The sequence below is a fragment of the Salmo salar genome, chromosome ssa16 (assembly GCF_905237065.1).
Source record: "Salmo salar chromosome ssa16, Ssal_v3.1, whole genome shotgun sequence".
Classification (NCBI taxonomy): domain Eukaryota; kingdom Metazoa; phylum Chordata; class Actinopteri; order Salmoniformes; family Salmonidae; genus Salmo; species Salmo salar.
In genome coordinates, this window is record NC_059457.1 from 18,940,623 (window position 1) to 18,957,009 (window position 16,387).

Genomic DNA, 16,387 nt, shown 5'->3' on the forward strand with positions numbered 1-16,387 from the left:
TTCAAAGACCATTAGTTAATTTAATGGAGGACAATCTGCAGATTTCTTACATCCAATTTCTTGAATAAACCTGTAAACTTCCACATCTTTTGTCATAAATAATTATTCTATATTACAAAATGTTTATAAAAAGTTAGAACTACACAACTAACAATTACATAGCAGGCCCATCTTCACCTGTAACTACATTCAACTTTTACAAGGTAATAATAAGAAATACACTAATAAATGCATTTCAAATGCTTACATTTGTATGACTATCTTAGAGGGAATCCTTTCATCTTTGAAGAAAACGAGAATTCCTGAGGTGTTTTATGAGTAATTTAGAATGTCTGTATGACTCTGCTTTTTCCCTTGGGAAAGCTGTCGTGGTTAAGGACAACGTGGTCTTTGATAAGATGACAAAGACGCACATTTGCCCAGGCCAGTGGGCAAATGGTCAGCTGGAGACAGCAAGTCTGTTTGCCGCCAGAGAGATAACATTTGCTATTGCTGAATGATACAGGCACCGTCATGTAAACAATCTGGCAATGTTTATAGTCAACGAACAAAGCAACACAGGTTCTGCTATTATGAATATTCTTTAACAATATGTTTGAACCAGATGCTTATTCCCTGTCGGACTGGAGACTGTGCTTTTCCATGTTGATGTAAACTACCTGTCAAATGGCCCACAGAAACAATAGTCTGAAGCTTCAATGTAGCTTGTAGGTCTAAAAGCATTTTTGTCCTTACTAGGGTTGAAATATCAAAGACTAAGCTTTTTGTGTGACTGGTAAGTTATTTCAAGTCAAAGCCTTGTTTTCCCTGGTACATAAATGTATACTACTAACTAGTTCTGTTAATTTTGACTTTGGCCGTGCAGTTAACTCTCCATCCCTGCTTTGGACAATTAATAATATGACTCTCGTAATTTACCCTTTTCCTTTATGGTTCATATTAACGATGGAGGGAGATATTCTCTTTATCTCTCCTATTGTGTAACGGTGGTAAATACTGTGGCAAAATAAATACTTAAGGAAAGGAAAAATAAGTACTCAGAACTACCAATTATTATAGATAAACATTAAAGAAAAGGGTAACCATAACACTGGACTGAACCCCCTAATTGTCAAACTAATATTCATCTACAACAATATAGAAGATACATAACTAAAGGTTATGCAATATGGGTATATATCCACTGCATACTTCTTAGGTGAACCTTCAGTTTGTTTGAGGTCAGTAGGTCACATGACCGAGGAGCTATTGAAATTCTAAAGATTGAAAAATTCATGTAAAATCACCTGAAATGAAAAGAGGCAAACAAATGGGTGTGTAATATAGAAGGGTAGTCAGTGGACATTCTGAACCTTCTTTTAGTCCAGTAGGTCACATGACCAAAGAGCTATTGAAATTCAAATGTAAAGCAAGTTTGTACTTTGTTTACACTCCCTAACTAATATGGAACGCTGCTCACATTTCCACGTTTATTAGCTTTGAAAAGTGAATTCATGTCCAAATCGTGAAAATAAGACCTGTGCAATGTTGTGCGCAATGTTTCCAACATCATGACACTTATTTGGAGTCTGTGGCTCAAGTGGTTTGAAAGCTATTGAGGTTTGAAAGTGCGAATATCTGGCGAATATCCAACCTGAAACTGTCTTAACCTCAGTACTCAGTGAATATTCTGAAAGGGTTGTAGGTCATATGACGATAAGGAGCTATTGAAATTTGAAACTTCAAAAAATTCTCATAAAATCTCATGAGATGCAAAAGGGTGTGCAATGTGTAGGCCCACTGAGTGTACATTATGAACCTTAGAGGTTTGTGTACAATTTTTTTCATAAATAATTTAAAATAGTGCGAGATGTAAATCGACAAAAAAACGTGTGTGCAATATGTGTCTCTGACATTGGGTTAGCGAGAATCAGTTTTGAACATTTTAGGAGTAATGGTTAAAGAGCTATTGAAATGTGAAAAATGTGATAGTGACATATGTTGACGGTCCCTAACTGCTGTTGGTGGACATAAGGAAAACTACAGGCGAATATCCAACCTGAATCAACCTGAGTCTTAACCTCGGTCGCAGATTTTCCAATTTCAAAACGATTTGGAGCACAACACGAATTAGAAAAATAAATGCAGTACTTTTCAATGTGTGAGATGTAAGAGGTGTGCCGTGGTTGCATGAGATGAGGGTCAAATCCATGTGTCTCACGGTCAATGCGTGAGAGTTGGCACCTCTGATTTGATGGGATTCAGGATCTGAGGGCCGCCTGACTGCTCGGTTGAACGGACACACAGAAACAGAGATGAACACTGGGAAACAGAGGAAAGAGAGTCGTATAAATCTCCTACTAATGTTGATTATGATTAAGGAGAAACTTACATGCTACTTACATGTATCTCAAGTTAGGATTAAGCCCTCAGTTTTGTATCAGTGGACCATGTTCAGATGAATTTTCATACCATGTGCACCTGGAGTAATTTTTTTGTACAGATGTGAAGAGATTAAATGTTTGTCTTTTTAGTCACATATACTGTATATTTTTTTTGTCACGTGATATGTGGATGTCTCACCCAGCTATCTTAAGATGAATGCACTAATTTTAAGTCGCTCTGGACAAGTGTCTGCTAAATATCTATGTTTCACAAGGTTTATGCTACAGTAACATTGAGTCTGAATGATGAAGACATGCTTACACAGTTTGATAATACTACACGGGCTGCCCAGTAATACTGACACAGTATTTTCTGGACCGATGTTATATGATACTTTAACAATGATGAGTTGTCTCTTGATTAACAGAAATCATTTCTGCATTGGGAGTGACTCAATCTGATTATGCCCCATTTGAGAAATGAAAAATAAATAATTGACATTATGAAAAATGGATACAAAATATAAAAAGTATGCAAAACAGTTCAGTTAGATTTAAAGTGACATGTAGACTCATCAAATAAGAAAGGCACACAATTGAGGCAAAAATACATGTAATTTCGATATCCACCTGAAAGGCAATGTGCTGTACATCTTCTTGTGGTGAAAATAGAGCAGAAACTCCCTATAGCCTCCGCCCATCTTCAGGGGTTCATATCAGCAGTCTGTCTGGTACATTTGTCAATGTGTGTCCCTGCCTGGTTCTCAGCTCAAAGGTGCTGTACTGCGAGGAGGGGCAGACCCTGACGGTCTGGCAACCATCCTCTTCTCCAGATCCATCCCTGTCCCTGCTTCCTCCCCTCTCCCACTGGAGTGGAACCTGGAGGTCTTGGCCAGGCTGAGTTTCTGGAGCCTACGTAGACTGTCTAGCTGTGGGGGCGGATGATCTATCTTGGTGAGGGTGGTCGAGGACATCTGGGGTAAAATGCCCATTTCCTGTTTATCCTCCTCTTGCAATGTCTGTTGGGCCAACCTGAGAAGAATAGTACCATTCAGAGATTGCAAAATGAGCACTGAATGCAAGTTAAGCATTCCACTGAGCGCAAGCAAGTTCAGCGTTTCACTGTACTTGTGCATGTGACACTTGAACGTAGTTTTTAGACGTACTAGCTGGTAAGATAAAGAACATTATAAACTGGGTGAATCGAGCCCTGAATGCTGATTGGCTGACAGCCGTGAAATATCAGACCATATACCACTGTATGACAAAACATTTATTTTTACTGCTCTAATTACATTGGTAAACAGTTTATAATAGCAATAAGGTACCTCGAGGGTTTGTGATATATGGCTAATATATCATGGCTAAGGGCTGTATCCAGGCACTCCGCATTGTGTCGTGCTTAAGAAAAGCCCTTTGCCGTGGTATATTGGCCATATATAACTCCACCTCGGGCCTTATTGCTTAAATATGAAACTGGTATAAGCCAAGGGGTGGCATACCTGTGGTTGCTTTTCACACGCCTTGCTGCTGCATCTCCTCCACACACACGCCTGCCTTCTCCCCCCCTCAGCGGCTCTCTCTTTGAGGGGCCCTGCCTCTGTACTCCAGCCCCTGCCTGGTCCCCCCATAGACGGCCATGGCTACAGAGGAAAGAGGGAGGAAAGAGGGGTTATAACTGGAGCAGGGCCTCAGAGGGAGAGAGTTATTCTCACATGTAGAATGAAAGAAACATAAATAAACATCTGTTGTATATGCACTGTATTATACTGTGTATACCAATATACGTGGAGAGGACAGTAACCTTTTCCCTCTGAAGTCTATGTGCCTCAGGTCTGGCAGGAAGGAGTTACCGTCTGTCCCAGGTTTACTCAGTGGCTTCTCAAAGGCTGCTTGAGGTCCACTCTGGTCCTGCTCACCCACAGGCATAGCGCCTGATACACCTGCTGTGCAGTCCCTTTCTGGGCTCCTCCGTAGGGGCTCCAGGGCGTCTGTGTTAGAGGTCGGAGCCTCTGGCATGTAATAGCGTATGGAGACCCGGGCTGCGTGGCCTTGTTTCTCTGGGCGTGGCCACTGGTGGTGGGACTTGGCTGGGTAGACGTTGGAAGAGCGGCAGGGCTCCAGGCCTTGTGGCAGGATGAACTCAGGGACCACCCTGCACTGCATGCCCGGAACTACTGGGGAAGACCTGACACATTTCCAACACAAAACACATTTGTGTGACGGACTGTCCAATCTAACATATTTATGCCGACGATGTACGGTCCCAGTCCTGTATGTAATAAATGCAGTCAACTTTCAATAAAGAGCATATTTTACCGCTATGTCTCGCTGTACTTGCCTGGTGTGTAAAGCAGGCATCCTCTCTGAAAGACAAGAGTGATAACAGCATTCATACTGATCGAACATCTCTGCAATAGCAATATTTGGAATGTTTGATTAGCATCTGTTAAACTGTGGAGTGGAAAAGAATGCCACTGACTTCACTCCTGATTGCAGTTCTTTGTCATACTACTTTAATTCTATTTCATACTACTTTTCTGTTAGTGAACACCTAACTTCATATTGGGTGTGTGTTCTTCATGTCAATATTGTACCATCCATTCTACCCACTCTATTTCTGTGCTCCAACCCACCTTTCATCCCAGCGTGGCTTCTGTGATCGGGGCTGAAGGGTATGGGTTGCTGCTGAATGGGGGTGGTGTGAACCCTGATCTTCGAGGTGGGCACAGGCACAGAGAAGCCACGTTGCTGTATGGCTGTAAAAGATAAGGGGCGACGCTGAGGTCCCGGCCACGGGGCCTGGGAGGAGCCAAACTGCAGCTGGGGACTCCAATACTGCAGCCGCTCCTCCTCCGGCTCCTCTGAGGAAGGGACGTTTATTGTAATGAATATTGCCCTGGAGGCAGAACTGAGCAATTTCCGCTATACGAGCCAGTTGCAAAGTACAAATGAATTAATGAATTTAAGGTTAGGGTAAGGCATTAGGGTTAGCATTGTGGTTAGGGTTAAGACAATATTGTATTACTTTGTGGCTGTACCAGCTAGTGACCACTCTGCAGAGGGTGTAACGTCTGATTCCAACTCACAAACACGTAGATACCCTGAACGTAGCTCACTTTCCAGCTCACACTCTCAAACACATAGATCCCCTGAATGCAGCTCACTCTCCAGATCCCAATCACCTGAATTCTGATCACACACCTGTATGTCATTATCACACACTATTTAGTTCAGTTCTTTGCACCCCATCATTGTGAGGTATTGTTTGTTTTTTGACACAATTCTATTCGAAGCGCTGGGTTTCCTGTAATTAATCCTTCTGTGTATGATAGTTTTTGCCTGCCTCCCTCCCTAACGACGCCTATTCCCTGCCTGTACTTTAGCCTATCGGATTTCCTGTTATCAACCTATTGCTTGATCTCCCGGTCGACGTTACTAGCCTGTTCCCTGCCTGTACTGTTGCCTTTTTGGTCCCCTTGTGTATGACCTGCCTGCCCCTGGACCCAGCTACCTGCCTCCTCCTGTGGTCCTTTAGCGCCCTGCACTTGAAACCAGCTCTCTGTCTCCCATCGTGGTCATTACACAGGGCAAGATTCATGACAATAAATGTCAACCTAAACATTCAGCATGTAAACTGGGAAAGAAAAAAAAATGTTTTTCTGAAGTCACATGGCCAGAAAAATAAATCCATTCCTAAAGAGTCTATCCATGTACCTGTGACAGGTGGCTGAGTACGCAGGTATGCAGCCCTTACAGCGTCCAGGTATTCATTCTGGAACACAGTTAATGCTGAGCATCAGACTAGGACAAAACACTAGGACAAAACATTGCTCGTTCATGCCTTTTGTCAAGTTTGATGGGATGGGGATGCTCAGAGTGCATTGACCTACTGAGAAAAGGTGGGGGGGGTGGGGGTTTAGGCCCAGGTTGTTGTGAAATACCTTGAGAAAATGTTACCTGTAACATTACTTTATTGACAATGTAAAACTATCAACATGCAGTAGGGCTTGAAGGGTGGAATGGCAGCCATTACCTTCTCTGACTCCTCCTCCTGCCAGAGGGTCACATGGCCTATGACCCCGATGCGAGTGGTGGGATGGGGGATCCAGGAGCGTCCTGTCTGACGGCTCACTGTCACCACAAACGGCACCTACCGTTACATCAGAAGTGATGAGATGAAATGAGATACTGGGGAAATGCAAAAGCCACAATCTGTCTAAGCAAATGAGGAAGAGCGTGAGCTTCTCTCTCTAATCCATACCTCTCTCTTCTTCTTCTTCTCTCTGACCACAGCCACCGTCTTTTCCTCGATCCTCACCTTCACCATGTCCTCAGTGGGTAGCACAGGGTCCTGCAGAGAACAGACAAGAGGAAGAATGTCATTTGTTTTGTCCCTAAAGTGAAGTGAAATCTCCACCCTTCCGAGGCAAAAGGCAATGCAAAACGAACTCGCCCAATCACGCTTGATCCATAATCATTGCATCTGGTGGATGAGCTGCACTAATGTGTTGTGTGTGTTCTTCTCACTATGTTCTTGATGTTCCTGTGGATGACCTTTGGGTCGACGTTCCTCATTCTCTCCTGTCTCAGTCTGTTCCTCTCCTTACTACTCCTCAGTTGCTTCTTCTTCGCTTGGCTCTGCTAGAAAAGAAGGTGGCATTAGACTCAGTTAAAGCTATTGTACACAAACATAACTGAGGTCATATGAAGTTTAAGGTTCAAACGGCACCTCATCAATTCGGTTCAGTAGATGGACAGGCAGGCCATCAGACTCTGTGCTGTTTGAGCCGCTGGTACTGTGGAGGAGACACAAAAAGGACATTTAGGTGTGTGTGTGTGTGTGTGTGTGTGATGCTCTAAAACCTTCCTTACCTGGACTCAATGTCAGAAATGGAGACGCTGAGAGATCCATCAGAGTCAACCTCCCGGCCCAGCCTCTCTCTGACCTCCTGCCTTAACATCGCCCGCAACTCGGCTAGGCAGTGACTGGTCTAACACACACACACACATTATGGCTCATCAACATGACAAGCTGAGACGTAACCTTGGTCACTGTGGTAGTGAGAGGTTGACTCCACTCACCTTGGTTGGGTCGGGATCACAGTAGTCCAGCAGTGTGTCACATAAGTAATACCCCAGAGACTTCAGGTCCCTGGTGGTGAAATGGGTCCCCTTCCTGTTCCCTATAATACAGAATGGCTATGTGAAATTAAGCTCTATAGCATGCATATACACACACTACACCCTGTGCATGCTTACCCAGAGTGGAGCCTCCGAAGGTGGACTCCATGGTGTAGCTGTTCCTGATGCCTAGCCTCCACATGACGACGCGTCCTGTTCCCTCTTTACTCTGATGAACCCTGAACTTACAGCTCCTGAACGAGAACTTCAGGAAGAGGGCACAAACATCGTGTTGGACTCCCTAGCTGTGATTTATAACATAAATGTATGATTGTACTGTGGTTTTATACTGGAGATGCCTTCTTGGCCAGGTCTCCAGTAAAAAAAAAATGATTTTCTTTATTTCAATGGGATTGGAACCTTGTCATTGGCGTTCTTGCTCATCATGAGCGGGAAGACTCTCTCATGGAGTCGTTGTGTGGCATCGTCGCTGTTGGTACAGCCGTACATGAAGACGTTGTTCTTACGACTGTGACCGTGGAAATCACAATACAACACCACGTCCCTCTCAGCCATCAGTCTTCGGTGCCATGGCAACAACAAGGACAGAGGGGAAACCATGGCAACAGGGTCAGAGGTCAGAAAAGGCAGAGTGAACTGACAAACCTCTCCGTAGGTTAGAAAGGTATGACTGTGTCACATCTGTTTGAGTATCCTCCGGCTTCCCGCCTCTCACCTCTTGACCATGTTCCTGGTGTGCCAGACACAGGGGAAGGAGTCCCTCAGCAGGGTATTGTAGTTCCTGTTCAGGTCCCTGCCGGCCAGAGAGCAGCGGTAGTTCCCCACAACCACCCCGTCTGGGTTCAGCATGGGCACCACCTGCAAGTCCGCAAGGGAGAAACACAACAATCAACATGGGTGTCTTTATTGGGTGTTTCTAATTCTGAAGGGAAAACGTAATTTATCCCACATGGAACACATGGATATTTACAAAGATAAAAAGGCCCAAAGTGCGTCAGCGACCTTAAACACAAAAGTCTCCCTCAGCAGCCTGGCATCGTCTGACTCTCCCAGCAGGAAGTCCAGGAAGCCCTGCATCATCCAGGAGCTGTTGGTCTCCCCGGGGTGCACCCTGGCTGTCACCACCACCGCCCGCTTGGCACTCCTATCCATCCACCCCCCTCCTGGTGACGTCACTGTCAGCACGTGCACAGCGTTGCCGGCCAGGCTGCGGCACAGCACCCGCAGCTTGCAGTAGGCGCCGGTGGCTGAGTTGGAGGTGAGGCGGCTGAGGTAGCGCTGCAGGTGGGAGTAGGTGTAAGGGTAACAGTGGGCCAAATAGCAGGTGTCTGAGTCGTAGGGGAACTGGCCAGTCCAGGTAAGGGAGTGGAGGGACTCTGTGTTGGTGGTAGTGTTGTTGTCCTGCTCAGCCTGGTGGTGCTGGTTGCGGTAGTATCTAATGTTAGAGCCAGTTCGGCGCCAGCCCTCTCCCTTCTCCCAGGCGGCTCTTTCAGAGTAGAGCAGAGGCCTCATGCCCAGGCAGTACAGACTGCTAGCCTTCATCAAGTTGACTATGGTGAAGCGATAGGTGACCCCCGCCTTCATGTTTCTGACCCGGAAGTAGAACCACTGCGTGTGCTTGGTGGTGTACATGTCGGTGCGGAGGGTGAGCTCATAGTCATGGACACCGCTGTGTAAGGGGGAGAGGGGGATAGAAAGAGAGTGAGAAGGAAAGATTCTTCCCTACACACAGTTACCCTCCCTGTAACTTAGCAACAATTTGTAAATAGGTTAAACAGTTATACAGGCTCTGTAGACTCACACTTGAACTGCCTTCTGCAGGTTGCCGCTCTCGAAGCGTGATTCAAAGGCCAGGGTGGACTTGTCCTGATGCATGGCAAAAGAGGTGGAGCTCTTGATGGGCCCCCGGCTTCCTCCCACACGAGAGTAGGTGAAGTAGGAGGTCTTTGTGCCTAAACAGGGGAAAGAATAAGAACAGGAGCTAGAAGGACAGGTGAGAGAGGTAACACTGTCAGAAAATGAAAGCCTACTAAGGGCACCACTATATACCTTAATGACATACAGTTAGGGTTACCTGGGTCAATGCAGTAAACCACATTCCCCTTTTCCTCCCCGACAGGCATGGGGGCCCTCTCATGGCCCGTGGGCTGGTAGAACGGCTCTGGGTCTGGAGGGTCCCACTCTAGAACACAGCAATATATTTCAATAACATTACAATTTAGATTAACACTATACTGTATAATAGTTAAAATGGGGAGCCCACTGAGAAACAGAACTCTGTAATGGATAGCTCTGGACTGTTCTATACACTGTAGAGGTCAAAACAACAACACTTAGTGTTTGTTACAGCATATACAGTTCAGTGGTATGTACCTATGTGGTGTATGGCTTCCTTGAAGACCTCATACTCAATGGGCCAGCGGACCCCCTGGAAAGGGGTGGAGGGGATGGCAAACAGGTCCAGGGGCTCCCTAAGCCGGGGGATGGGACGCTCCCCGTCAAAATCTATTACCAGCTGCCTGGTCCTGAGGGCCTGTCCCAGGTGCAAGGTGACTGGGGATAGATTGAAAACAACACTGCATCACAAAAAAAGGTGATAGAATTTAATGACAAAACTATACCTATGCATCCTGGAGTCGCCTCTTCACTGTTGACGTTGAGACTGGTATTTTGCAGGTACTATTTAATGAAGCTGCCAGTTGAGGACTTGTGAGCCGTCTGTTTCTCAAACTAGACACTCTAATGTACTTGTCCTTTTGCTCAGTTGTGCACCGGGGCCTCCCACTTCTCTTTCTATTCTGGTTAGAGACAGTTTGCGCTGTTCTGTGAAGGGAGTAGTACACAGCGTTGTACCAGATCTTCAGTTCCTTGGCAATTTCTCACATGGAATAGCCTTCATTTATCAGAACAAGAATAGACTGACGAGTTTCAGAAGAAAGTTCTTTGTTTCTGGCCATTTTGAGCCTGTAATCGAATCCACAAATTCTGATGCTCCAGATACTCAACTAGTCTAAAGAAGGACAGTTTTATTATTACTTCTTTAAATCAGGACAACAGTTTTCAGCTGTGCTAACATAATTCCAAAAGGGTTTTCTAATGATCAATTAGCCTTTTAAAATGATTAACTTGGATTAGCTAACACAACATGGCATTGAAACACAGGAGTGATGGTTGCTGATAATGGGCCTCTGTACACCTATATAGATATTCCATAAAAAATCTGCCGTTTCCAGCTACAACAGTCATTTACAACATTAACAATGTCTACACTGTATAAAGTATTCAGACCCCTTGACTTTTTCCAAATGTTGTTATGTTACAGCCTTATTCTAAAATGGATAAAATATATTTTTTCTCTGTATCAATCTACACACATATGCCATAATGACAAAGCAAAAACTTTTTTTTTTTTAAACATTTTTGCAAATGTATTAAAAATAAACTGAAATATTACATTTACATAATATCACATTTACCCTTTACTCAGTACTTTATTGACGCACCTTTTGCAGCGATTACAGCCTCGAGTCTTCTAGGGTATGACGTTACAAGCTTGGCACACCTGTATTTGGGGAGTTTCTCCCATTCTTCACTGCAGATCCTCTCAAGCACTTTCAGGTTAGATGGGGAGCGTTGCTGCACAGCTATTTTCAGGTCTCTCTAGAGATGTTAGATCGGGTTCAATTCTGGGGTCTGGCTGGGCCACTTTAGGACATTCAGAGACTTGTCCCGAAGCCACACCTGTGTTGTCTTGGCTGTGTGCTTAGGGTTGTTGTCCTGTTGGAATGTGAACCTTATCCCCAGTCTGAGGTCCTGAGCGCTCTGGAGCAGGTTTTCATCAAGGGTCTCTCTGTACTTTGTGCCGTTCATCTTTCCCTCGATTCTGACTAGTCTCCCAGTCCCTGCCGCTGAAAAACATTCCACAGCATGATGCTGCCACCACCATTCTTCACCGTAGGGATGGTGTCAGGATTCCTTCAGACGTGACGCTTGGCATTCAGGCCAAAGAGTTCAATCTTGGTGTCATCAGACCAGAGAATCTTTTAGGTTCTCTTTGGCAACTCCAAGTGGGCTGCCATGTGCCATAAAGGCCTGATTGGTGGAGTGCTGCAGAGATGGTTGTCCTTCTGGAAGGTTCTCCCATCTCCACAGAGGAACTCTGGAGCTCTGTCAGAGTGACCATCGGGTTCTTTGTCACCTCCCTGACCAAGGCTGTTCTCCCCAGGAGGCCAACTCTAGGAAGAGTCTTGGTGGTTCCAAACTTCTTCCATTTAAAAATGACGGAGGCCACTGTGTTCTTGGGGACCCTTAAATGCTGCAGATTTATTTTGGTACCCTTCCCCAGATCTGTGCCTCGACACAATCCTGTCTCGGAGCTCTACGGACAATTCCTTTGACCTCATGGCTTGGTTTTTGCTCTGACATGCACTGTCAACTTGGGGACCTTATATAGACAGGTGTTTGCCTTTCCAAATCATGTCCAATCAATTGAATTTACCACAGGTGGACTCCAATCAAGTTGTAGAAACATGTCAAGGATGATCAATGGAAACAGGACGCACCTGAGCTCAATTTCGATTCTCATAGCAAAGGGTCTGAAATCTTCTGTAAATATGGTATCTGTCTTTAATACAGTTGCAAAAATTTCAAAAAACCTGTTTTCACTTTGTCATTATGGGGTATTGTGTGTAGATTGAAGACAAAAAACAATAATTTAATCAATTTAAGAATAAGGCTCTAACGTAACAAAATGTGGAAAAAGTCAAGGGGTCTGAATTCTTTCCGAATGCACTATATGTATAATATTTGATCTATACTGCTGAGAAAAACAAAGCCGGTTGATGGTAGTAGACGCTAATAATAAGATGCTTAACCGTAACTAGCAGAGGCATTCAACAGAGATCTAATCTGGTCTTTTGGGATGACAGGGCTTTAAAAGATGACTAAACTGACACCACCCTCTGTGTCCTCTAATCAAGGTATTACCCCTACTACTATCCAGATGAAGAGTATATTGTTATAGTTCAAGTGTAAAATAGCTTTATTCGCTATTTAGACCCATTTGTCCTTTTTGCATGTCCATTTTGTGGCTCTTATCTTACATGCCCTCCTGCCAGGCTCCTGCTCCTCATCCTCCATGTTGGAATTATTGCTGTCAGAGGAGTGGGTGCCTGGGTGGATGGATCCGGGGTGGTGGGAATCCCTCCATCTTTGTCTTAAGAGGTTGCTTTGGAAAGAATTCTCTGTGCCTGAGGGGAGAGAATTGACATTTCTGAGGGAAGCACTCTGTAATGTTTTTTTTTTTCTTGGTTTAATAGCAAAGAATGCATAAACATGTTACATAACTGGCTAATATGGCAAGAGTAGCAGTAGCACAATCTCATGTACTATGCTCAACTACTGTATAAAAGGTCACAATGGCATCTTGTTTGTTGGGGTAAGATTGATGCCCTTGAATTGATTGATTTGCAGGATTAAATTGCATGGTAATTTGACAGAGAGTGGAATGATGTAGGTCAGGTCTCACCAAGTAACATTTATGTAAACAAATGATGCAAGGCAAGCCTCTTGAGTTTCCAGTAATTATGTCAGGTTGCCAAGTGCCAACCTACTTGTAAAGAGTCCATAGTGCTGTAGGTGGTGCAGGATGAGTCTCTCATTGACATCCTCTGATGGCCTCTTGGAATAAATCAGATGAAGCTTGCATTTAGTAGGCTAGGTGATAGACTACTGCAATTATTGTAAGCATTTTGTAAAAATACTGTAAATATGTGAATAACCGTAAAACACCTGGGGCCGGTTTCCCAAAAGTATCTTACGGCTAAATTAATCGTTAGAGCCTTTGTTGAAGCATTGTTAAATCTCTGAGCCATTCCCAAATCCATCGTTATTAACGTCGCACTTGAAAACGCTCCTAATCTAACGCCTGCCTCAAACCACTCGTAGAACAGCTAAACATGAAATCACATGATTTATCCATCTATCTGTGACGGCAGATAACTTCCGACCAAAGTTGACTAGAAAAACAAAGTTGCCAGTGTCTTTGCGATTAATCAAAACAAGCAACCGAGATGACTGCATTAACATATAAAACAGTTGGCTATAGGCTTATTTTAATCATATTGAAATACATTTCATGTTCAATCAATTTAGTTATATTTGGAGGCTAAGGTATGTAATTGGTCTCAATATATGACGTGTAGCCTAAAGTGTGCAATGATGTGCCAAATCGGTTATTCAGTGAATATTTTTTTGGGGGGGGGGGGTAAGCGTTAGAATAAGCCACCTCAATATTTACAGCCGTAGGTAGTAATATCTCTCTAGGAGCTGATCCCTCGTCCGTTTTGTGAAATAATGATAATGTTAAGGAAAGATTTGAATGGAGAAAGCTGATCCGAGAGCAGCGCTCCCTTCCTATCCTATCAGGATCGATACAACGACGCACTGCAAACCTCTCTGCTTGGTGTTTTGTGAAACGCATGTTACATCTTCTGCCTTTGTAGGAAATATGCATAATTAAAACACGAAATTCCATCGCTATCGGGAAACCGGGTCCTGACTAGTAACGTTATATGTACAATCTTACCTGATCACAACAACAATCACGTTTGTGTTTTGTTGGCATAGGATACTTTGTAAAAAAAATTGTCGCCTATGGCTTCAAATATTGTACAACACCTCATACGTTGCTCTCATATAAATAATTCCTAGAGATCATTGAAGATCTAGCTAGCTAGCCTAGCAATCAAATAAATCTGATTTGCATGTGAACATGTTTATTATGGGATGCTTTTGCTCTACTCATGTTTAGGTTTTTGTTAGTGGTCCACCCAACATGTTAAAATGTTTCTCATCTAACTAACTAGCTACAGTACTGACCAGTATCTCTGTGTCTGTCTTCAATGCTGGGCACATCCTGGGTAGAACTGCAAAAGAGAATTCCCACAGAAGTTAGTATTCACGTGTTGCTTGCTAAGTTAGCTAACATTACTTAGCTAGGAACAGAACTTTAGACCAACAACAACGAGTGGTTACAGTTTCTCAGATATTATCACATATTATTGAACATTCCTAACAGCAAATAACGTTAGACAAAACCCCAAACGTACCTTTGAATGAAAAACACGTCTTGACTTGCAAGAAAAGTATGGGTGAACTTCATAGCTAGCTAGGTCACTTGACCAGTAGCAGCGAGCAAAAAAGAACTTTCACTACAATGTTGCTTAGGAACTAATGTTCCATGCACCGTTGCCATGGGATCAGGGGTGCGTTCAGTATGACAGAATGGTATTGAAAGTTTAATTCAACGGAAACGATCATGTACTGAACGACCAGTTTAATACCGATGTGATTATGTGGGCCAGAGAGAGATTGTATGCTGTGTGCTGCACGAGTTTTGCGATTTCAAGTGATCACACCCACCAAACGGGAGCAAACGCACCTCAAACCGTCACGCAACGTAGCACACGTTGAATCGAACTGAACTCACCCCAGTTCTCTTGTTTGTAGCTTTGCTTTGATCGTGGTGGCGACAATACCTAGCTAGCTACTGCAAGATCAAGAAAGCTTGCAGTGCTCACCTTTTGTTTACACCACCGGCATGGGAAGAGCACACGAAGGTAGCTTTCTAGCTGCAACTTGCGTTATCTAAAAAAGTATTCAATACAGTTGCTACGGGTTTTTCTCAACAAGCGATTAACAGTTGCTGTTGAGATATTCCGGGCAGTTGAATAAAACGCAAACTGAGTACCAGGAAGAACTTTCCCCTTCAAAGGAGGAAAACGACTGTCTGCAAAGGCTGCTTGAAATCGCTGTTATTAAACCTGAGATCAGGCTACACATAGCAGGTTCGTTAGTTTGTCTAGTTCGACTACTCTACATTGTATGTAACAAAATGTACAGTATTTATTGGACGACTCATATCAGCTTTTGCGTTTTCAATGTCAATGCGTGTATTGTGTATGGTGATTGCAGTCTACCTACCCTAGGCGACTCGTGACAACGTTTACATTGTCATTTCATCTAGACCTCCAGCAGCTCACTCTCCATGCTGATCAGGAGGTTCCCCCTGATCAGCACCACTGTGTGCAGGAGTGGAGCCCACACATATTACAGAGGAACATGGGGAGCTCAGGACCAGTCAGTGGGAAGAGCAGCTTCCAAAGCTGGAAGATGGTACCAAACACTCCATATTCACTCCTGCCTGTGTGAAAAGTGACTGTGATGAGAACCTAATTCTGCACTCATATATTTATCATGGTCAACATGAAGTTAATTATGAAAGGGTCTCTCTCCCCAGCACCTCAACTAAACAGATCAATACAGAACCTTATGAAGAGGACTACATAGTATCAGAACTAACCAGTGAGTCATTATCTCACTGCAGTAATCCAGACTGTTCTGCAGTTCAGTGTGAAAACAGAGTGTCAATGGGGTGGAAAGTTAAAACCTGACTGAGGGACTTAAGCCCAGCAAATCAAATATAACATGGACAGAAAAAAGACAAAACTCCTGTGTCATTAATAAGGGTAGGAATTCTACAGTCATCCAATCTGAAATCACCCAGTCAACGTCATAATGCTTCTTGTCATTGTAAGGTGTTTAAGTGAATCATGTGAAAATTCATACAATGGATAAAGAACATCCTTGTGCTGTGTGAAAAATGCATTGAGTCTTCGGAAAGTATGAAAGATCACCTGCAAATGCAACTTACAGCGAAGTTTCCTTGTAACATTTGTAGTAAATGTTTTGTAAGGAATTGTAAGCTGACAGTGCACACAAGGACTCATTCACCACTGGTTCCCATCTTAGAGTGCACGAGGCCTCATACAAGGGTGAAATCATATGTCTGCCCTGATTGTGGCACAGGCTTGTTTCAG

General features: G+C 43.8%; 1 protein-coding gene across 7 annotated transcripts; it reads right to left on the reverse strand.

Annotated features, from left to right (window-relative positions):
• agbl2 (AGBL carboxypeptidase 2) lies at positions 1–15,580 on the reverse strand. Of its 7 annotated transcripts, XR_001321319.2 has the most exons (24): positions 14,618–14,947; positions 14,388–14,434; positions 13,121–13,187; positions 12,611–12,757; positions 9,882–10,061; positions 9,583–9,690; positions 9,310–9,460; positions 8,511–9,177; positions 8,224–8,366; positions 7,908–8,067; positions 7,626–7,752; positions 7,449–7,549; positions 7,239–7,357; positions 7,096–7,162; positions 6,894–7,007; positions 6,628–6,717; positions 6,400–6,516; positions 6,081–6,138; positions 5,000–5,227; positions 4,705–4,729; positions 4,168–4,551; positions 3,866–4,006; positions 2,994–3,395; positions 1–2,301 (listed from the first exon to the last, which is right to left on the reverse strand). XR_001321319.2 is itself a non-coding variant. In XM_014148298.2 (23 exons), exons 2-23 carry the CDS (start codon positions 14,421–14,423, stop codon positions 3,128–3,130), a joined length of 3,498 nt encoding a protein of 1,165 aa, XP_014003773.2. In that variant the 5' UTR covers positions 14,424–14,434; positions 15,492–15,580; the 3' UTR covers positions 2,960–3,127. The 7 variants fall into 7 exon arrangements, 6 of the variants coding, with proteins under 6 accessions (XP_014003773.2, XP_014003774.2, XP_014003775.2 ...); XM_014148298.2 differs by lacking the exons at positions 1–2,301; positions 14,618–14,947 and adding an exon at positions 15,492–15,580 and having other exon boundaries at positions 2,960–3,395; XM_014148299.2 differs by lacking the exon at positions 1–2,301 and having other exon boundaries at positions 2,960–3,395; positions 6,894–7,004.
• Positions 15,581–16,387: the final 807 nt, after the last annotated feature.